We start from the raw sequence: 24,345 nt of genomic DNA on the forward strand, positions 1-24,345 counted from the left end.
TATTTAATAATTAAATTATACATGTTAATTATTTACTTCCTTTAACTGCTATAGTCACATCTCAGACCAATATAGCAATCCTAATAACTTTTTAATGCTAAGAAATTCTCGCATAATCTCCTTATGGTATTCCTGATTACATATTATCAAATACTATAATAATATTCGCTGCAATAGATTACCTATTGCAGCATTTTCAATTGCAACAAAATAAAATCGCTGCAATAGGCCAATTTTCTTTATATACTATGAAACTATAGTTTAGACATTCAATGATGTGCACCTCCCCGTTCAAAAAAGAAAAGAAAAGATGTGTTATGTGCTTGTTCGCAGCTCGTACAATATGATACAAACTCTTGTTTTAGCCAGAGATGTTTGTGCAAGTTTAGAAGATTAAGTTTTACTTATAAAGAATAGGCTTGAATATTGTTAGGGTTGGTCATTGTGTGTTGAAACCCACACATAATAAGACTCACGTAGAATTGAGATTTAACGTTTAATTGAACTAATTAATAGAATATGAGTGTTTATTTGAATTTACTTCTATTGGCATCCAATAAGCTTAAGTACTAGGGTTAGGGATATCACATGAAAATGCAATACATCCGAGCAGTAGATTCTACCACAGAAGTACATAAGCTACTCTATTATAGATAGTGTTGTAAAGATAAACAATATTTTTTCAACAAAATTATAGGCATGAGTTCTTCCTCTTCAGCCTACTACTCTATTTTAAAGATTATTCTTAAGAAAACATATAAAATGACTATGCAATTAGTCATAAGGCCATTTGCTTACTCTGTAGTAAATATATGATCTGCTCTTCTCTGGATGTACTATAATGAAAAGAGTTTGTATATAATACTATGATATTGTTCGCCCCAATAAAGAGTATTATAATTGGTCCCTTTATAGTATTTTGTCCTTTATTTATTTCATTGCATTACAAATGAAAGTAAAATATAAATACTCATGTTACTACTATTGCCACTGCTGCCATTGATGATATTTTGGGGCTGGATGTTGCCGCTATAATGCTACATTATGCTGTCAACTTGAAGCTTTTGCACTTGAGGAACTATAAGTTGGTTGCTGCTACATTATGTTATTGCTGTAATATTGCTATAATTTTGTTGTTGCTACTACGTTTATTGTTAATTGGTCAGGATATTAATGTTGTAATGTTGCTAAGACGATGTTCGAGTTGAGTCCAAACGAGTAGTGTTCGGTCAAATTTGATTGATTAGTAGAACATAAATCTCAAGCATACTTAGATTCAAGTTGAGTTCTTTTGGGAATCCATCTCTAGACTAGATATGACATTTTCAATGGGTGATTGGCAGTAACCTCCATTGCTTTCAATTTTAGATGCATCACACAGGATTAGAGCACGTGTGAACCCCATTTCAAGCCTCGTCTGCAATCAAAGAGCCGATATCTTGTACTTGCGTGCTCCTCTTGTTGTCGCCCACTTGCAGCTTTCATCATCACCACAAGCAGCCAATACATCTTAGCTTCCATGGCCATCGAATCTATCTGTCAAATCCTAGTCTCCATGTCATTTTACAGCTCTCTCTCTCTCTCTCTCTCTCACACACACACACACACACACACACACAACGTTAAACGACCCTATACTCCCAAGTTTGATTCGAACCATATTTTGCAGTTTCAATCCTCATCTAACCTTACACAGCTCCAACGCTCTTCTTTGTGGCCAAATTTCTCAAATTGCAAGATCGGATTTGTAAAACCGAAAGACTCTTCATATCATATTAGTTTAGATAAGGTTTTTAAGAATGAGAATGCTAACGACAAGTTCGATAATCCAAATGAGATTTTCCATCTTAGGTTGTTGGGAAACATGGTGAGTTTTTGGATTGTTTAGTATTTTTTTTTTTTTTCAAATTTTGTCTACTTTTTATCCTTGGGTGGTTAGGGTTTGTGTTAATTTTGTATTTTTGTTATTTCAAATGATTGTAAGTTTGTTTGATTTGATTGAAAAATGGGTTCTATTCTTTCGGATGATTGTAGCTTTGTGTTGAACTCCCGTAGATTTCAATATCAAGGAAATGACTTTTTCTCATAAACTCTGCTTTCATAGCAAATGAGTTTGATTTTAAGTAGGAAGTTCGTTTAGTCCCAACGGAAATATACCCAAACAATATACATAGAAGTAGGAGACTCAAAAATCTGCACTAACACTCGAGTCGTGAGCTAAGCCATGGATTTGTTTTGTAGAGCCTACTCTACCGCTTCATACAAAGAATAATAAAAAAAACAAAATTTCGGTCTTTTTTCATTGCACTGCACAAACTTAAGAATTGATTTTCCTTTGCCAAACCAGATCATCAAGTGAAGAAGAGGGAGTAATCGTTGTGAGTAGTGGTTGTCATAAACATACTTGAATTGAGGAAGACAACACATCGTAAAGTGAGATAAGCTCTATTTTAAAAAAGCAATTCGAGGCTGATGTGTTAGCCTCCCATTTGTTGGTGTAAAGTCTACCATATCCGTTTTTCAAGTATTCTCTTATTTTGGATGTTTGAACTTGACTCGATTAAGATTAAGCTGAGTGCTTGCTCAACTCAAGTCATTTATCAAATTTTAAAGATTCTTGAATTAAAAAATAAAATAGAAAACAAATAACATATTCTCATTCACAATATACAATTACATACAAATTTGTTCTTAAAATCGCAAGTATTTACAAATACAATTAAATAGCTATAAGACTATATAGCTACTCTGCTTTTATCAAACCTTAATCGATTATAATTGTATGTTAGTGTATCTATAACATTATTACAATTATATTCATAAAATAATGAACTATTTTATCCACATATTTATATCATACATATAGTACATATGCATTCATTTCAACATATATCATTTATAAAGTGAATTGTATACATATATAATATGTTTTATATTAATTTGTGTGTGTTAATATATGAGGAAGCTAACAAGTTGAGCCAAGCTTTGTATGGGTTTGTTTACAAGCGTTAATAGAGTCAAGTGAGTTTTATTTGAATTTGTATTATTTAATAATTAAGTCTAGTTTTAAATGGTAAGCATGTTTATTGAGTACTCATATTTTATTTTATTTCCTATTCCTACTGAAAATTTGAAAATAGGTAAGACTATATATCAGGATTTAATTGTATTATTATTTCATTTCATTTTTTTTTTACTGTATCTCATGTGATAATCACATGTATAGGGTTTTATTCATGTACTATAAATAGCTACTGTACAGATGGACATTTAATTCAATTGGATTCTTTTTTTTTTCTTCTAGAAGACTCTTCTTTCATCTCTTGCTCTGCTAGGGTTTCTGATTCCCAATCACCTCTTTTATGTTTCTTTACATTTTACATGGTATCAGATGTTTTTTCATCTTCTTGAATCGCTTCCAAGGCTCCATCTCATAAATCCATCTCTGAGGATACTACTTCTCCTTATTTTCTTCATCTTAGCGATAGTGGTGGTGTCATTTTGGTTACTCGGCCTCTTCTTAGACAAAACTACCATGCATGGTCTTGATCAATATCCATGGCTTTCTCTACGAAGAACAAGCTTGAATTTGTTGATGGATCTCTTCCTAAACCTTCGGATCCGACAAATTCTCTCTTTTTTCTGTGGCTCCAATGCAACAATATGGTGATATCTTGGATTTTAAACTTTGTTTCTACTGAAATCACTTTCACATTTTTCACTTGCAGAAATCAATTTCCTCTCTTACTCAGGATTCTCTTTCGGTGATTAACTATTTTACTTGTCTTAATGGCCTTTGGAATGAACTTTCTAATTACAAGCCTATTCTTGGTTGTTCTTGTGGTGCTATACGAATGAATCTTTTGCATTTGCTTGTGCACAAATTTTACTTATGGAGCCTTTACCTCCTCTAAATAAAGTTTTTCTCTTGTTTTACAAGAGGAAAACAACGCAAATTTCTTTTGTCTCTTTGCCTTTTGTTGTCTCATATATTTTCTTCTCATGTTGATGACACCAGATCTGTTAAATCATTTTCTAAGAAGAATAGACCAGTATGTAAATATTGTGAAATTATTGGTCACGTGATTGAGAAATGTTTCAAGTTGCATGATTTCCCCCCAGGCTACAAGCCAAAACAGAGGCAACAGTCTATGGCTAATTCTACTGTCCTTAGTGATAGTAAATCATTGGTTGTTTTTCCTTTTTCATTGACTGAGACTTAGTATCAGCAGCTTTTGTCCATGCTTCCCTCACCTAAATTTGTTGATCTAGTTCCTTCTGCCGTCAATACAGTTGTTTCGAATAATTTTTCTGGTATTATTTTTCATTGTAATAATACTCGTTCTATATTTTTTGTTACTCAGTCTGCTATATTTGATTCCAATTCCTGGATTCTTGATACTGGGGTTACTGATCTTATAGTTCCTTTTATTGATTGTTTTACTTCTATTGCTTGTTCTATTAATGCTTCTGTGAAGCTTCCTAATGGTCAATCTGTGTCTATTACACATATTGGCTCTATTTTCATTTCAAAACATCTTATCTTATATGATGTTCTATGTGTTCCAACCTTTCATTTCAGTTCGATTTCTGTTAGCAAGTTAACATAGTCACTAACTTGTTCTTTTTTGTTTTCCTCTGACATTTGTCTCATACAGGACTTGATTCATTGGAGGCTGATTGGAGTGGGTAGATTGCATTGAGGTCTTTATATACTGCAATAGTCAGACATTTCTAATTCTACTTTTACTTCACATACTGCTTGTTTACGTAAAACAATATATACATTTGTTTCTTCCAATGCCTCCAAATGCTCTAATTATGAGCTTTGGCATAATAGAATTGGTCATTCTTCTAATTCTAGGATACTATTTGTGAATAATTTTGTTTCTAAATTGACTGCTCCATGCAATCTTTGCATGATTTTTCCTTTAGATAAACAGAAAAAATCTTCTCTTCCCAATGATGCGCATTTGTATGCTGCTCCATTTGATCAAGTTCATTGTGATGTTTGGAGTCTATATTCTGTACCTACTGTTGAAGGTTACAGCTATTTTTTGACTATTATTGATGATTCAACTCGTGCTACATGGTTTTATCTTTTTAAACATAAATATGAAGTTTCACATATTTTTAGAGTTTTTTACAAAATGGTTAAAACACAATTTTCTTTAAAAATAAAATCACTTCGCACTGATCATGGCACAAAATTTTCTTTTGCTTCTTTTTTGCATAAAAGCATACTACATTAGCATAGTTGTGTTGAGACTCCTCAACAGAATTCTATTGTGGAAAGAAAGCATCAACATATCCTTAATGTGGCTAGAACAATGATGATTCAGTCTCATCTGCCTATTAATTTTAGGGGTTATGCTATTTTAACAGCAACTTACCTCATTAATAGGATTTGTACTCCTCTTTTAAACCAAAATTCTTCTTTTTAGCTTTTGTTTAAAACTGGTCGTTCTTATAATCATCTCAGAACCTTTGGTTGTCTTTCTTTTGCTTCCACTTTACAAAAATCTCAAAGCAAATTTGATCCTAAGGCTCGAACTTATGTTTTTCTTAGTTATCCCTTTGGAATAAAAGCTTACAAATTTCTTAATTTACAAACTAATCAATCTTTTATATCAAGAAATGTTGTTTTTCATGAGCATGTTTTTCCTTTTGCATGTCAAAATAAAATTGAGTTTTCCTCTTTTTATCCTGTTGAACATTCAACTCTAGATTTTTAACTGTGCCTTCAACAACACTTTCCCCTTCACCATCTACTAATTTTCCTCTAAACTCCTCTTCACCTTCCCCTTCAAGTGATTCATCTATTCAATCTTCTTCCTCTCCAATTTTTGTCACTATACCTTTACCTTCTGACCTTCCTAGAAAATCATCTAGAATCAGAAAGGTACCTGGTTATTTGCAGAACTTTCATTGCAACTCCTCTTCTACACACTCCACATCAGAGCCTTCAACAATTTCTTCTTCATCAAGTTCTTCTTCCCTTTTATCTTCTCTTCCTAAATATGATATCTTCAATTTTTTGTCTTATGCTAATCTTTCTTCTTCACACAAATTGTGACGACCCCAAATCCCCATGCACGGACACGGGGAAATCGAGACGTCCGGATGATGAAAACCAGGGTCACCACCCTATCGACGAGTGCCAAGTGTGTGCAAAAGCAACATATGTGCACGAAGAAACACGCAGCGGATAACGAAAGTCATATAACTAAGTACCAGAATTTTTCTTAACGTAATACAAGCTGTTTAAAACATACATAAATAAAATATTACAAAACACGAATATAGTTTTAGACCAAACTATAAAGCATAACATCAGCAACCCGGCGGAGCCGCATCCTCGGGCTCAGCCTCCTCCTCCTCCTCCTCATCCTCGAATCCTGCACCAAAATCTACGGAACTAAAAAGGTACCGCAGGTAAGCAAAACCCAAACACCACCAGATAAAAACATATAGAACTGTTCCGGTGACTATTGGAGGTCGAAAATGGGTGGGTTAGGATGGCAAGGGACCGGTGATGAAGTGGTGAAGAAATGGTGGCCGGAGGCTAAGCGACGGCGGCGGATCGGAGCAAAAACCGTGGGAGCTTTGATGGCGTTTTCCGGCCAAACGGCTGGCCGGATGGGGCTGGGATTTGGTGGGGAGGTGCGCTGGAGGGAGGGGGTTCGAACGGTGGGGGCGGTGTGCCGCACGGCGGCCGGACGGCGGTGGGTCAGGGGTTTGGGTGGTTTACGGCGTGGGTGAGGTGAGAGAGGGAGAGAGTCGATCGGGAGGAGAAGGAGGAAGAAAAAGAAAAGAAAGAGAAAAAGAAAAAGAAAGAAGAAAAAGAAAAGAGAAAAAGGAAAAAAGGAAAAAGGGAAAAAGAGATGTAGGAAAAAGATGAGATCTAATCCTCATTTCGGGAAAACAAAACAAATCCGTCGAAACGAGATTAAAAACAGTAAAACGACTAAAAGAAATAAAACACAACATCAAATAAATTAAAAACCAATTTTAAAATGAAATAAATTAAAATAAATAAACTAATATATTAATTAAAATAAAAACAACCCTTCAGCGAAAATACACGCGAAAGCGGGTCATCACACAAATATTTTGTCATGTCCATTTCTGCCAATATTGAACCCGAGTTCTATCATCAAGCTATTAAGCACTCTCATTGGAGAGATGTCATGTCAGCTGAGATTGCAGCCTTGAAAATTAATAATACTTGGATTGTTACTTTTTTAGCTCATCGTAAGAAGCCCATCGGCTGTAAATGGGTTTATAAGATTAAATATCGTTATGATGGTTCCTTTGAAAGATATAAGGCATTGCTAGTGCTAAGGGTTATACCCAAACTGAAGGCTTGGATTATTCTCAAATATTTTCACCTGTTGCTAAAATAGTAACTGTTAGATCTCTTTTGGCCATTGTTGCTGTGAAAGGCCGGCATCTTACACAACTTGATGTTAATAATGCTTTTCTGTATGGGGATTTATTTAAGAAATATACATGGTTCTACCTCCTGGTTTTCATGTTAAAGGGGGGTCCAAAGTTTGCAAATTGAACAAATCATTCTATGGTTTGAAACAGGCCTCACGGTAGTGGTTCTCTAAGTTTTCAACTTCTATACTTAGCATGGGTTTTCAACAATCAAAAGCTGGTTATTCTCTTTTTACTAAGGGTTCATTTTTCATTGCCATTCTTGTCTATGTTGATGATATTCTCATAGCTAGTAATGATATGAAATCTGTTGAGATTTTAAAGTCCTTACTTAATGAGAAGTTTAAGCTCAAGGACCTTGGTAAGCTCAAATATTTCTTTGGTTTGGAAGTGGCACAGCCTCCTGCTGGTATTTATTTATGTCAGAGAAAATATTCTTTGGAGATTCTTCAAGATGCTTATTTCCTTGCTTCTAAACCTGTTTCCTTTCCTATGGAACAAAATATTAAATTAAGGATGTGGGGGACTTGTTGCCTGATCCTATAGTTTATAGAAGACTTGTAGGTCGACTTCTTTACCTCACATTAACTTGGCCAGATTTGTGTTATTCTGTCAATAGACTTAGCCAATATATGGCTTAGCCTGGACAGCCCCATTTACAGGCTGCCTATAGAATTTTACAATATGTCAAAAGCACTCCTAGTCATGGTCTTACTCCTAGTCATGGTCTTTTCTTTCCAGCTACCAATACATTATCTCTCAAAACTTTTGCTGATTTTGACTGGGCTTCTTGTCCTGACAGTAGGAGGTCTACAAGTGGTTATTATGTTTTTCTTGTAGATTCTTTGGTTTCCTGGAAGACCAAGAAATAAACCACTGTTTCTAAATCTTCTGCAGAGGCTGAGTATAGATCAATGGCTTCTACCACTTGTGATATCATTTGGTTTCTCACTCTATTATTTGATTTTTGTGTTTTACATTCTCATAATACTCAACTTTTTTGTTATAGTCAGGCTGCATTACACATTGCTACCAATCCAGTCTTCCATGAAAGAACAAAGCATATTGACATGGATTGTCACTTTATTCGAGAAAAAATACAAGCTGGAGTTATCAAGACTTTTCGCTTGGCTTTTGGTCATCAACTTGCTGATGTGTTAACCAAACCTCTTGGTTATCACCTGTTTAATCACATAGTTTCCAAGATGGGAGTACACTTTATATACTCTCCATCTTGAAGGGGATATCAGGACTTAATTGTATTATTCTTTCATTTCATTTGTTTTATTGTATCTCACGTGATAGTCACATGAGATAGGGTTTTATTTATACTATAAATAGCTACCATACAGATGGACATTTAATTCAATTGGATTCTTTTCTTTCTTCTAGAAGACTCTTCTTTCGTCTTTTGCTCTGCTAGGGTTTCTAATTCCCAAGCACATTTTTTACGTTTCTTTACATTTTACACCATATGAGATATCTCTCCTTTGTTCTTTTGGATTGTAGTTAGGGATACAAGCTTAGTAGAAAAAAAGAATCTATCTTAAGGTTAGTGCTCTCCTTTGCCTTCCTTACTTAACTGGTAGGCTGTTTGAAGGTTTCCTAAGATTTAGTTTCTAATAGGTAAGGCAAGATAATACTAGATTGAATTATCTCTTTTAACAATACCCAACTAAGTTTAGTACCATGTTCTCATTCCTCCTCGTAACAAGAATTTGTAAAGATCAAGTATCATTCGAGTTAAAGGTGAAGATGCAATTCGTGTAGCCAAGAGACTTTCCAACTTCACTTGCCTCTATGGAAGGCTCACTTCTAGGTAGGTCTGGATCACTTACAATATACGACTCTACAAAGGAAGGGTTGGTGGGTTAGGAATGTTTTCAGTATGATTCTATTTTCATATTTGTTCTACAAGAAATGCGAGACGAAAAAAGAACTTATCTTTTCAATTGGGAAATGCAAGTCTGTTTTACCCACTTTTTCCATGCCCCTTTATCAAAAAATAAAATAAAAAATAAAAATAAGAAAAAGAAAAAGAAAGTGAGCTTGCTTCTTATTCCTGTGTTTGATCTCTTCCATCTTTGCTTCACTCTTTGTTACCTATGTTGAAGAAAGATTTGAAGCCTTATAGAGAAGGAAGATGGGCCAAGGGTATTTGTGACGCCCCCAAATTCTGTTTGGGATCGGACGGACATCCGAAATGTTGGGACATGCAACACAAGGTTACCTGCCCGTATTCATGACATATAAGATGCAATGTTCCTAACATGTATCTAACATTATACAATATTCACAGCGGATAATTTTTTTTTTTTTGAGAAATACTATACATCAAACTTATAATATCTAAAATAGTTAAATCATAATCCAAGCATACTTAACAAAAATAAACATCCACGAATCTCAAAAGACTGTAATCTCAAAAACATGGGAGGCCAGACTCCATATTTACATTAATAAAATAAACTATTGAGGAAGTTCGTCGAGTAACTTGTGTAACTCGACTAACTAGGCCAGAAAATTGTCCAAAATCAACTATAGAAGCTGTAACCTTCGTGTCGTGTCTGCGGCATCTAGTCAACTTTTTTCAGTTTACCAATGTCCGCTCCTTACTCTGATCCTAACACAACGCCTACCATTAGAGGGGAATGGTAGTTAGGACTACCACAGTGAGATTTGATTACAAATCTCAGTAAGTTAACAGAAAACTCCCACATAGGTTAATAATGCATGCATGACAGTAAAAGTATGAATGCATAATTAAAGTCGTAAGTAAGCATATCATAACTTGACATATAGCATGTCATAACTGACATAACCTAAACTGAAACGTGAACTGAACTTGATTTGATATGACATGAACTTGAACTTATAATATAAAATAGACTAGCAACATAACAAGAACGTAAACTTGAAACATAACATGGACTTGAAACATAGCATGAACGTGAACATACATAACATAAACATGAACTTGAATTTAACATAAACCTCAGCATAACATGACATAAACATGAACTTGAGATATAATGTGAACATGAACACAATATAACATGGATGTGAACTTGAACATAATATGTACGTGAATATAACATGACATCAACGTGAACTTGAAACATAACGTGAACATGAGCATAATATAACATGAATATGAGATTGAACGTAACATAAACATAAACGTAACATGATATGAACATGAATTTGAAACTTAACGTGAACATGAACTTGAAACTTAACGTGAACATGAACATAATATAACATAAACGTGAACTTGAACATAGCATGACAATAGATTATACTCTTTCACCATAGTACTCGGCAGCACATAGCCTTGACCGCAGTACCAGGCAGCGCGTATCATCCTTCTGTAGTACGACAAATTATACTCTTTCACCATAGTACTTGGCAGTGCATAGCCTTGACCACAGTATTAGGAAGTGCATATTATCCTTGACAGTAACATATTACTTATTCTTAACTTCTTAACATAAATTTGGAATCTTGTTCAATAAAATTAATTAATAACGTGACCATATGGGTGCTACACGGGTCCCCTTGAGCCGTATATCCTCGTCGATTACCGCATCACAACACAGGTATCTACACCAGCTGTGAGTGCGTTAATACATATTTCACAGTTGTTGTGCCCCACGTATTCTACGTGTCATAATTACTGTGTCTCAAGTAGTGTATGCTCCATAGTTGTTGTGGCTTTATAAATTGTTTGTGCCACACTTGCTGTGAACACATAAAATAAAATATGGCTCTATCGGCATTGGTGCCCGGCACACTCCGGTGACCAGCTAGTTAGGCCTCATTCGCAACCTATTGACTGTACTTCATCAACCCAGAAAATTTTACACCCATTTAGACACTCTAGTGCGAACAAATCAATTCCACTAGGATATTACCCCACCATAGCACTTAGGGTCATGATTGACATGAATAACTTAAAATGAACGTGATCTGAAACTTAACTTAACATAAACTTAATCTGTCTTCTTTACTTAACATGACATACTTGCAAATGGTAACTGTTACATGATATGACATATATGCAACATGTGGCATACGTAACATGGCATACTTATAACATATAGCATTTCGTGACATAATATATTATTTAACAGATAAATATTCATGACAGAATAAATCATGCATAATAGATAAACATGTAATGACGTGGCATGGCATGACATGGCATATATGATAACATACATACATAAATTGTAGTTCCCTTACCCATCATACATACACAGTAAACTGATAGTAAGTTAGAAGCTAACTTACCTGAATCGTTGCGTTCTACAAGAATAAAGCGCGAAACACGAGGAACTATAAGAGAGTATTCTAAAAGTTAAAAATTTAATTACTAACAATTAGAAACATGAAAATAAGCTAACTTAGATTAAAATTACCATTTTACCCTCTACATGTGGAAAAATGATCATTTTACCCATAACTTAAGAATTTCACATCCTAACTCCAAAACTTTTCAAAATTTACATTCCTCATGTAAATTTTTTCCTAAACTCAAATATTAACTCAAAAAAATTTAAAACAAATCACAACTATGGAAAACACACTATGGCCGAAACATCCATGGGCCATTTCTCTTGATTTTTGTTACAATTCCTTCAACTTCAAAACTTATTCTTAACCCAAAATTTTGCACCAAGGATCTTCCTACCCTAAGTTTAAAACCATATTTAAAACATCCATTTAGAAAAAGCTAATAAGCAACATCAAACTTTTTGTAAAAAGATCCAAATACTTGAATCACAAACTTTGACCCTAAATCAAAACATCTCTAAGAATTCCAAAAAATCAAATCTTACTTCTAACATATTCATAACATCATTCTAAGATCAACCATGCTTTAAATCATCAAACTAAAGTCACAAAAATCACAAAATAGCACTTGGAGTTTTTGGTTTTATACTTAGTCTAAAAATAGAAACTTTTTCCTCAACTAGCTTTGCTAAATCTCTTGATCAATAGCTTAAGAAGGTGAGATCTTCGAAATAAGCATCACATGGTTTAAAAATGTGTCCTAAAGAATATCCAACCATCAAACTTAAAATCACATGGCTAAAAATCAATAAAACATGGATCTAATCCAAAAACATCAAATCTTAGGTCTAACCGAAATCCTCTTGTATAGAAAAATCATATCTTTGAAACTAATACTAAATATTTTCAAAATAACATCTTAAAATGAAAATAAGAGATTTAGGATCATCATATAAAAATATCAAAGCCTTTAGAGTAAGATCAAACCTCAAAATATTCAAACTTTCTCCAAATAAAAACTGTTTTTCCACTTCCAGTTTTCATGTTTCTAGATCTAAGAAAATCTATCATCAAAAACTTTATTAATGCAACAAAACTTCAATGAACACTCTTAAACACATGCTAGCAACACTCCATAAAAGTTTCGGACCAAGATATGTCCATTAACTTGGTCAAAAATTTCAAAACATAACATACTCTCCAGTTTCAAGCCCAGAATGACCTTTCTATGGTTAAAAATACTTTTTACTGATAAAATGATCATGGAATGATACAAATAATATATCTACAAAAACTAGACTCAAATAAAAACAACTTTTATGAAGGAGTGATCATGTGAAAATACCTAAAAAGGATCGAAAAGCTTCACGCAAAAAGACCCAAAAATCTACCTGAGAGAGCACTTTTGGATTTCTCTCTAAGAACAAAGTGAAGAAGTGATGAAAGGGAATGAAGTGTGTCTTGCACGACTCAAGACTTCTGTAGGGGGAAGATATGGACTTGAATGACCCTTGATTAAAAGTAGCTATGTGACATAAAGTAGAGAATAGTAAGGGGCAAAGGACTGCCTGCAGAAGCTGAGGTATGGAGGTTGATGAGGTGGCTTTCTCCATCACCTCAAAGCACTATTGAGTGAAGCCAAGGGTATTGGATGGTCTGCCATGTGGGGAGAAAACTTCTTCAAGAAGCTTTACCAAAGTGGCCAAATTCGTGGGCCTTAGTGGGCCTCAACCAAGTGGGGTTCAATTTGGGGTTTAAAAGGGGTTTGGTTAGGGTTTGAGATGCTATCAAGCTTAAATCCAATTTTTCTTGGCGCAATCAAATTTCTAAGATTTAAAAGGTTGGATAATGATGTCATAACAAGGATTTTAGAAGTTAATAGCATATAGAAGTGAGTTAATCAAGTGATTAAATACAATACTAGAAATTGGATAAAAAAGGGTTTGAATGCCAACTTTAGGGTTTGGGGAAACTGTTTAGGGTTTCAGTTTCAACCAAGTTTTTGGGGTTTCAAATGGATTTCAACCATTTAGGGTTTCACTAGAGTTGAAACCCTCTTTGGTCTGGCTCAATATGGTAGATCAGATGAAAAAAAGTTTTGCTTCAGTGGCATGATCTCACACCTTAATTTCCTTCACAAATCCATCTAATAGTTCCTCTTTGTACCAAATGTCTAATACTATTCACTGTGTGGCTAAGATCTTGCCAAGTGTCCAAATAAAACTTCTCTAACCTAATTCAGACATTTCACACTGTGATTTTGAAAACACTGCACTTAATACGCTTATCAAGGTTACTCTTCACTTCACAAAAATGCGTAATAAACTTAATACTGAAAAATTCTAAATATTCATATTAACCTATAGTGAAAATCGTTTACCAAAACTCAACTCCGAAGTATCCCTAAAAATAAATTCACAATTTCAAACAAGCGTTTCGTCCGAAATTATGAAAATGAGTTACTGTGCCATAAAATCCTAAATATTCAACAAAGTCTAGTGACATAGACTATAACATATTCTAACACTTCCAACTACCTCAAACAATTAAAATCGCATTTCTAGCATCATAACGAGTGATAACACTGACTATGTTGACAGGCTAAAACTTTTGCGATTAGTCGATCGTGAAAACTGAAAACTTATTGAGTTTTCACAAGATTTATAAAGTCTATAGAAATTTCACCATTAAATTTCTAGCAGACTGTTATAGTATTCCTCTTAACAGTGCTTCTTAAGACTTCACTCTCCACCCTAAATACAACCTATTTAACAATAAAATCAAATCAGATTTAAGTTTAATCAAACTGAATTCAGGCTACCTATTGAGTAACCTTGTTCATTTATAGCCCTACATGTTGTTGTTAGACTTTTTGCTTAATTGATGTTGCTATACCAAGTCTTGATTTGCATTGCATTCTGCTTTGCGCATGTCTAGCTGGTTAGGTGTGAACTATGGAGTGATATACTCTATTTTTCAAGTGAGTGCTGCCAAGCCTTACTTTGGATTGTATGCATGCATTGATACTACCATTACTTCGTATAAGGTGAATACTTTGACAAGTAATAACATGAGACAGTTTAGGTTTGGCATGTACTAGTCCATGAATGCCAGCATGTTTGAAAAGAAAAAGTGATTGCCACCCACGTGAGCATCACTGGGGAAACAATGATCACCACCTTGGTGAGCATCATGGGAGGCAAAGTGCTTGTCACCTCAGTGAGCACCATGAAGGAATATGAAATTTGTCTCCTCGATGAGCACCATGGAGTGTAAAAGTGCTTGTCACCTCGACGAGCATCATTCGGGGCAAAGTACTTGCCCCCCGTGTAAGCACCAAGGAAAGTAAAAGTGTTAGCCATCCAAATGAGTGCTAAGGGAAACGTGCTTGCATGCCAAGTGAGCACTGTAGGAACAAGTGTTACATGTGGATGATATCCTTGTTAAGTTGGGCATTTCTCTAGTATCAAAGTGTCATTGTTGTGTATTACCACAACAAGAATCTATTAACCACATTCTTTGTAGTGGTGACTTGGCTATTATGGTTTGGAATTATTTTGTAGGTATTGTGGGTGTTTGGCTGCCTCAACTCCAAAGATGGCAAGATGTTGCCGTGGAATTTTTCCTATCATTATCACATGGGCATTATGGAGAGCATGGTGTGATGATAGAATAGAAGGAAAAAAAAAAAAAAAAAAAAACTGATTGGAAAGGTGTGGTGTGGTGGATTAAGCCGATGTTAATAGATATTTTTTCTCCTCATCGTAAGTTTGATAGATTGCATCGGCAATATATCAAAATTTTACATGATTTAAATTGTTTGATTGCTCAAGTTAATAAAAATATGAAAGTTGTGGCTTGGATAAAGCCAAGTAGAGGTAATTATAAACTTAATGTTGATGGAAGCTCGCTCGGAAATCCTGGATTTTCTGGTGGAGGAAGGGTTATTAGAGATCATTGTGATTGAGTGATTGTGGGATTTGCAGCTCACTATGGGCAAGTTTCCAACAATGTGGCTGAAGGGAGAGCTTTACTTGATGGTTTAAATTTAGCACAACAATTGGGTATTCGAGACATAATGGTGGAGTCAAACTCTGAAGTTATTGTGAGATGGATCGAGGCCGGTAAATGCAACTTATGGTATTTGTGGGTCTATTAGGATGATATAAAAAGTTTGTTTTTTGAGTTAAATTGCTCCATTCATCATATTTTCAGAGAAGCCAATATGGTTGTGGATTATCTTGCTAAAGAAGGTACTTATAATCGGTGTAAGTATTTTACAGTTTTTGACCTTGGTAGGGAAATTCTTCGAGGCTTATTACGTACGGATTTTTGGGGACTTTCTTATTTACGGCTATAATTATTTTTGTTCCATTTTTTGTTGTAAGTACTGTTAATTTTATTAGGTTGGTATTTTTTTTTTATCACCTAGGTTTTGGTATTATTTCTTGACTTTATGTAAACCCTCAGGTGAATGATTTGTAACCACAGTTTTCTTCTACCATATGTGAGAGTTTATTAATAAACTTGGGAAGGGTCTGCTATCGGCTCTTCTTAAAAAAATAAAAATAAAAAGTACTGTAGGAACAAAAGTGCTCGTCACCTCAGCAAATACGATGGAAAGTAAAGTACTCACCACCTTGACAAGCACCATGGGAGGCAAAAGCAAAAGTTCTCGCCCCTCAGATGAGCACTTGCATGAAGCACAATGCTCCTTCCCTCAGTGAGCACCTTGGATGAAGCACAATGCTTCTTACCACAGGGAGCATAATGAATGAGCACTATGAAAAGCAGAAGTGCTTGCCACTTAGGTGAGCACTGCATGAATAAGAGTACTTTCCACCTTAGGAACACCATGGGAGGAAAAGTATTTATCACCTCAGTGAGCACAATGAAAGAGTACGAAACTCAGCATCTCGGTAAGCATTGTGGAAAGGGAAAGTGCTTGCCTCTAGGATGAGCAGTATAGATTGTAAAAGTGCTTGCCATCTCGTCGAGTACTATGAGAGATAAAGTGTTTGCTCTCTAGACAAGTACTCTAGAGAGCAAAAGTGCTTTTTCTAGGACAAACACCATGGAGAACAAAATTGCTCACCACCTAGGTGAGCACCGCAAAAGTAAGAGTGCTTGCCACCTTGATGAACACCATGGGGGATGAAGCGCTCATTACCTTAGTGAGCATCGTTAATGAGTATGAAGCTTGTGATCTTGGCGAACATTATGGAAAGGGAAAGTGCTCTCCATTTTGGCAAGCACTATAGATATCAAAAGTGCTTGTCATCTCGGTGAGCACCATATAAATCAAAAGTACTTGCCACCTCGGTGAGTGCCATGGGAGGCAAAGTCTCCCAAGCAAGTACCATGGAGAGCAAGATGCGCATTATGGAGAGTAAAAGTACTCTCACCCTAGGCGAGGAAGCAAAGTACTAGCCACCCATGCAAGTATCATGGGAACAAAAGTACTTACCACCTTGGTGAGCATTATAGTAGGCAAAATGCTGCTTATCCCAAGAAAGTGGTCCATCTCTGGATTGATCTAGACGTTCGACAGCACCGAGTTTAGTCCCATGGTTGATATGGACACGATGGAGCTGTGATCCATCTTTGAGTAGATTTGGACCCATGACGGGGCAATGGGTTTATCCTTAGGTCCATATAGACATACAACGCTATCGTTGTCGTGGGTCTCCGCACCATAGACCCAAGGCGGTACCAGTTGTTTGATTATGATTTTGTAGACCCACATAGCTTCTTGGGTCACTTGTTCTCATACCCATGACACTGCCATGGGTTTGGTTTTGATGGTGCTTAGACTAATGTGATCTTGATCTTTCAGATGAAGATGAAATTTATGCTTGTTCTATGATTGATTAAGCTCTGAGATGGGGATTCAAAGTTGTAGTTGTGGAGATTTCTGGTTGGATTTCAATTGGCTGATTTTATTTGAATTAGGAGTATTGTTGTGTAATTTGATATGTTATAGGGATATTTTAGTTCATTTGGATATATAACTGGGACATTTAGCCTAATCCAATAACTGTAACAGGGTTACTTTGATCAGACCAATATCTATAATAATTTCAGTCCAACATGGAATTTATACAGGTGCATTTTGGTCCAAAAACTACTTGGATTCCTATGCCCTGGCCCCTAACTCGCTCTTTTATGATAGATAGATAATAATGGACATAACCATAATTCCTAAAATAAATAAATAAATACTAATTATAATGACTAATATGACCATAACCGAGACTTTTTGGCATACACTACAATTCTGCAATTATAATGTTCGTTCGCATGGTAAAATAGCTTCTCACATGGCAACACTCTGATTGGGAAGCAAATACGCCCGGAGCATTGATATAAGCACCAAGCCGGAGAAAAAATAGTTGACCACGGCTTGGGATGATCAGATACCATCATGTACATGAGAGATACAAAGGACAAACATACGACTTTTGTCATTGCAATAGGCTGGGAGAGAAAAAGCACGCCAAACAAGTACACGGACAGGTCACCTAACCCTGCATGCTGCAGGGCCGCCAGGGGAACAATTTGGGTTAGGAGATCGACAACCGGAACCTGGACCAACATTCTTTGCAAACCTATGATGCATTCGGTAATTTGAGATTCCACCCATTACAAAGGGACCACCAACAGTTGTTGATGATGTCGAGACTTCACTCATACCGTCACTGCAACTTTGTAGAGGCTCCAAAGTTTCGACTACGTCACTCATTAAGGGCCTTGCTTTGGGATTCTGGCTCAAACAATAGTATGCCAAGCTGCAGGCTTTCTGTGCTGCCCTTACGGAGTACTGATTCTCCAATCTAGGGTCAATAACTTGCAGTAACTTTTTCTTGTCGTTCAGTTTCGGCCGGGCCCAATCTACCAAGTTTTGCTCCTTGCTTGGCCTCGTCTTATCAACGGACTTTCTTCCCGTCAAAAGCTCCAGAAGAACAACTCCAAAGCTGTAGACATCACTCCTGGCAGTCAGATGACCTGCTCATTTCATATAGACCTTATTCAGAAAAAGCAATCATGCACAAAAATTGGTACTCCTGAGACATATAATACGTATAGTCTGCACATGCCCAGAAAAGGAAAAAATAAGCATGAAATCTTGACACAGCCACAGTAAAAATAATTGTTTTTATCATTCTCTGAATTAAAATAAAATAAAATAACAAAACTGAAATGATTTGATGCAATTGAGCTAGCAAGACAAAGATAACAGGGTAAATGCAAACCATTGTCCTGAAGTTCCACATCTGCAAATCATTTGTCATCATAACAGTAGAAATGCAGTTTGTAAAGAAGTTTGGAGACATGATTTTTTTTTTTCAAGATTTCATGCATGCCAGTGCCCCCTCCCCCCAACTTCCACTCATTGTAAAAGCAATTACTTACACCTTGTGGATGCCTCAACTAATTGGGATCTCACTTATAAAAAAAAACTAATTGGGATCTTGTCTAAGCAATAGGTGTTCTTGTAACATCTGGAAAGTATTTTAAATTCGTACTTGACCTCTGTCGAGGAATAACTTGAATATGCTTTCATAACAGGGAGCAGAAGACAAATTTGGTAAGTACATGGCAGAGGACCTTTCAGAAAATACTGATGGCTTGGCACCTACAACCCACTCCATCAACTAACTCATATTCTCTCTCTCTCTCTCTCTCTCTCTCTCTCTCTCTCTCTCTCTCTCTATAAGTAACTAATTCAGATATTGTCTGAGCAATATAAACTCTTGCAGCATCCATCGGGAAAGTATTATTATTATACCTCATCACCTTCATACTTAATTACCTGTCATGCAATAATTTGCAAATATGCTTTCATAACAGGAAGCAGAAGATAAATTTGGCAAGTATTTGGCACAGGACCTTTTAGAAAGTCATAATTGCAAGTTGGGTTCAGAAACAAAGCATTTTTTGAGATATAGGGAACCATACCAGTCATCACATATTCAGGGGCAGCATAACCATAGGTACCCATTACTCGAGTCGATACATGGGTCTCATCACCTTGTGGCCCAGCTTTAGCAAGCCCAAAATCAGAAAGCTTCGCAGTATAATCCTACAGACATAGGCAACCAGAAGATGAATATAAATAGATCACCCCCTATCAAGAAATATGGTCTTAAGAGATAGCTTAGAAGGGAGGGTGGAAAGAAACACCACTTACAGAGTCCAATAATATGTTGGAAGTTTTGAAGTCTCTGTATATAACTGGCCTTTCAGCATTATGAAGAAAAGCCAGCCCTTTGGCAGCTCCAAGAGCAATCATCATTCTAGTGGCCCATGATAATGGAACAGCTGCCTCTGAAAGCCTCAGGAAAAGTCATATCAACTCGAGTTAGAAAACATTGCCAAGAACTAAATAGGAAGTCGTATAAAATGATGTTAGAAAAGTATATGGCAAAGTTTGGTTAGCACTCTCTTGTCCATGCATTAATCATAAAAAACACAGGAAGTAGATAGCTCACAATTTCATACATCACAGTGGTATAAGATTTATTAAGTAGAATAAAGAGTGTGTTAAGTGTCATATGAACCATACCAGTCCAATCTGGTGAAGAAAATTTAACCATTTGCAAAAATAACATAAGATCTAACCACAGAATGCCAATGACAGTGTTACCGACAGATTATAACAAGTATACAAAAAAATATTTTGATGCATTTTATCTGGTCTTTGCTAAAACCTTTCTTTAAATTCTCACCAGTTCCCTCCCATAAAAAGTAGCATCACGATGTGGCTAAATCCTTTTACCTAAGAAGGGAAACTAGCAAAATCTAACACCATTGATAAGGGGTTTCGGATAGCTAACAAAGAAGCATAATATGAAGCAAGCAAAACACAGAGATGACGATTCATTGCTCTTTACTAATATTGTAGGCCTTGTCTCAGTTGATAGAGATAAGGTTGAGCTACAGAGGCTGTAGCACCCCCTTGGGTCATACACCTGCTCCCTACCTCTGTGAGCACAAAATGCTCATTTTGTGGAAACCCTGTTGTAGAGTACGTGATAACAGCATAGAGTTCTTGACCCTGCTGCCAAATGTGGCAGCTTGAATGAGAGTCCCCAAAACATATTTGGACCATTTCAACCAAATGCATGAACTTTTCCCGACTTCTCAACATCTTAGAGAACTCAAATAACTGTCTCACACACATTAAATCAATCTTCCCTGAATGTCAAACAAGTTTCATAGTCTCACTGGTCTGAGACTTAAAACAACTGTTTCTGGTTTATAATTGGATGTTACTCTAAAATTTAAAATCAGTTAGCCATTAATAAATTACCAGCCATGAATTGAGTGATGTTCTTATTTATTCTCACTCAAGTGAGATACCTTGGGATCCTTTTCTAAGGTCAAGCCCCCAAAAATTTAACAAGGGCAATCTCCTGTTTTATTATTCTTTTCACTTGTTTTATTATGCTTTATCTTGTCTTACTCATTGTAGCCTAAACTGATCGACTCAATTGAAATTAAAAAGGCCATAACCACCACTCGCTTTGCAAGAACTGGTTATGGATTGAGAGTTGTTTTAAATAAAAATGAAAAAAGAACGATAACGAAATAATAATAATTAATCATAATGATGAATACTACTGATACTAATACTAACAAAACTATCAAAAAATTTGTTTACTGCTTGTATCCTAAAATTGAACTTAAAACTCATTTTCTTCCTTCAAAAAAGAATATGAGGTCATCCCTTTGAAAACGAGCATTAGACCTCTCGGAGCATCATTCTCACACACATTTCCTCAAATACACTTTTTTTTTTATAAGTAACACATTTCCTCAAATACACGCCATTCTCTTTCTATGGACACTTGTCATACTACCAAATTTTTTTTTTTTTTATTTGTAAAAGAATGATTATGCACCAGCCGGGCTACTAACACATTTCCCACTAAAGTTACCTCTCGTTTGTTGCTCATGCTCTAATGATACACAAACAATGATAACATGAAATCTTTTCATTTGCAATGCAATCCTCCCCAACTATCACAAATAGTTGAATGGAGCAAAAAGAAAGGGAACCAAAATCTATGCTCCTTCAACACTTCAATACTTCAGAGGGAGCACAATATTTTGAGATTTTTTCTGATGACGAGGATCTTTAGAGACCATGTAAATGCAAGTGTCTTTTACCTAGTTATACCCTAGACGCAAACCCATGTAATGTGCCCACACAACACGGATTAGATAAATCATCGGCTTTTCACCAATGGGATGTAGGCCCTAGAAATTGTTTGCATCAAAAGTTCAAACCTTAAACTTGGGAGGAGCATAAACTTAAAACCAAGGTCCTTACCACTTGAGCCAACCCTTAGAGTTCATAATAGTTTGGGATCTTAAAGACTTAGAGAACAGGTATTGTGAGAAATCATTAAGACCTCCAATAGAAGAAACCAGATATAAATAAAGTAGTCTTCTTTGCCCTGGTTGTTACATTACTCTGCTCTTGTTCACAGTTGTCAAACATTTTATCTAGCTCCTATAATGCAGCACACCTTCCAAGAAAAGGCATTCGTAAGGTTAGTGCATAGCAGCATGCGATATTGTGGCTATGTTGACATTTTAATAAAAAAAAGTGGCTAGCATATCTCACATGTTGCATTTACAACTTCTAACTTGGTATAGAAGACAACGAAAAAATTTCCGCAAAATAAATGGAATCTTAGAGCTGTAAAATATCTGTGCCATAGAAAAGGATAACTGAGATTTCAAGAGGCTACAGAAATAATTACGGTCACGGAACATGTTTTTCGTGGTCACATGGATGCTGCTTTGATCAGGTCAGCCATCAATTTTCTTTTAATAAGTAAAAAAAAGTAAGGATTTACTGCCTATTGGAAATGTATTACATAAAAAATTAGAAATCTGCAGAATATATAAAAGAGAAAACATGATATTAATGCTAATAAGACAACATGGTACGTACTTCGAAAGAGGTGATTCTCAAGGCTGCCCCGGAACATGAACTCGTAAACGAGTAGCCTGTGGTCATCCTCGCAACAATATCCAATCAATTTAACCAGATTCGGATGCCTTAGCTGGCCAAGAAAGTTAACTTCGGTCTGCGCATAATTATGACATACAGAAGACATAAAAAAGGTGAAGAAAAAGAGATAAGAGAGAAAAAGGACTGCATAGTACAGTAGCATAGAAGGAGAGAGAGATTACAAGCCACTCTCGGTGTCCCTGTAGGCCCTCCTTGTTGAGAACCTTAACGGCAACAGGGAGGGATTTGAGTCCAACCCTGAGATTCTCGTCGATGTAACCTTTGTAGACGGTGCCGAAACCACCTTCCCCGAGAATATAATCGGATCGGAAGCTCTTCGTGATAGTCTCGAGCTCGTATAATGTGAAGGCAATGACGTGGGTATAGAGGACAGCATTTTTTCCAGAGTCCTCAAAGTTGCGAGGGGTTGAAGGATCGCTCAGATCTGAGACGGACCGATTGTGCTTCTTGTCCTTGTCCTTGTCGGTTGGAGTCGGAGTGGGAGTGTTAGAATTTTTAGCTAACATGTGGAGCTGTTGAACTGCAAACAAAATGGGGAGAAAAAGAGAGATTTACAAACCCTTGAATCACATTTTAGCTGATAGTAAAATTTTAGTGCACATGCCCTCTTTGCAGAAAGAGAGTTGGAGAGAGAGACAAGGAGAGAACATTTGAGATACATACATGTATAGATAGATACGAAAGGAAATTCAAAGCAGAAATATTATTACGAGAGCTGAGCACGCGAATTAATAAAAAGATAAAGAGTAAGAGAAACAAAGCCCTAGATCTGAACTCAGGTGGTGGGAGAAATTGCGAGGAAAAGCAATAATTAAAAAGAAAAAATAGGAAGAACAAGAAGGAAACAAACCTTGAGCATGTGAAACAACAGCAGATTCCTCTCTAGTGCCGCAGTTGCCCATGGTGGCTGGTCGTAATTTGTGATGTGATTGTGATGCAACTGCAGAGTTTTATTACGATGGATGCTAGAACTAACTGCAGTGGCAGCGGGAGTGACACTAAGAGTAGAGCAGCGGACACTGTTGTTGTCGTCGTTGATATTGATTGTACAAGTAGCGGTCGAAGTCGGAGTATAAGGAAGGCCCAGACCCAGAGTTTCATCCTTCAGTGCCCTTTCCTATCTTGTTTTTCCCAGGCAAATGCCATATCTATAATCATCTCTCTTATTGGCCGAAATTTGCTGTATCGGAACAGTAACCGATATGGGTGATCATAAAGTCGGTTGCGCTTTATGTTTCGGAGTGTTTCGGCTCAATATTTGGGGTGTACCGGCCGGTTTTCGGTCATTTAATTGAATGACAAACTTGTAAATCTTCGACAAGGGCAAGATAGGGTGGTAATTACATCCCTCCCATACATATGACCCGAGCCCTCCTTCCTTTCTGCGTTAACATCTTTCCGCCGCAGTCACACGGCAGCATCCTTCGGCAGTTGGGCGACTTCGGCTTCCAAGCTTCCATTTCCAGCAACCTCGATTCTAACACGGCCCAGCTTCCGGCAACCTCCGGGCACTCAAGGTAACCCTCCCTCTCTGTTTATACATGACGGCGTTCCAGGCG

The 24,345-nt window shown here is 36.3% G+C and overlaps 1 protein-coding gene across 1 annotated transcript; it reads right to left on the reverse strand.

The window, feature by feature from the left end:
- Positions 1 to 17,979: 17,979 nt before the first annotated feature.
- Positions 17,980 to 23,926, reverse strand: LOC122275673 (probable serine/threonine-protein kinase PBL8). The gene is made up of 6 exons (XM_043084827.1): positions 23,637 to 23,926; positions 22,948 to 23,306; positions 22,706 to 22,841; positions 19,931 to 20,067; positions 19,699 to 19,822; positions 17,980 to 18,744 (listed from the first exon to the last, which is right to left on the reverse strand). The coding sequence occupies exons 1-6, from the start codon at positions 23,686 to 23,688 to the stop codon at positions 18,257 to 18,259; spliced, it is 1,296 nt and encodes a 431-aa protein (XP_042940761.1). The 5' UTR covers positions 23,689 to 23,926; the 3' UTR covers positions 17,980 to 18,256.
- Positions 23,927 to 24,345: the final 419 nt, after the last annotated feature.

The sequence above is a fragment of the Carya illinoinensis genome, chromosome 9 (assembly GCF_018687715.1).
Source record: "Carya illinoinensis cultivar Pawnee chromosome 9, C.illinoinensisPawnee_v1, whole genome shotgun sequence".
NCBI classification, from domain to species: Eukaryota; Viridiplantae; Streptophyta; class Magnoliopsida; order Fagales; family Juglandaceae; genus Carya; species Carya illinoinensis.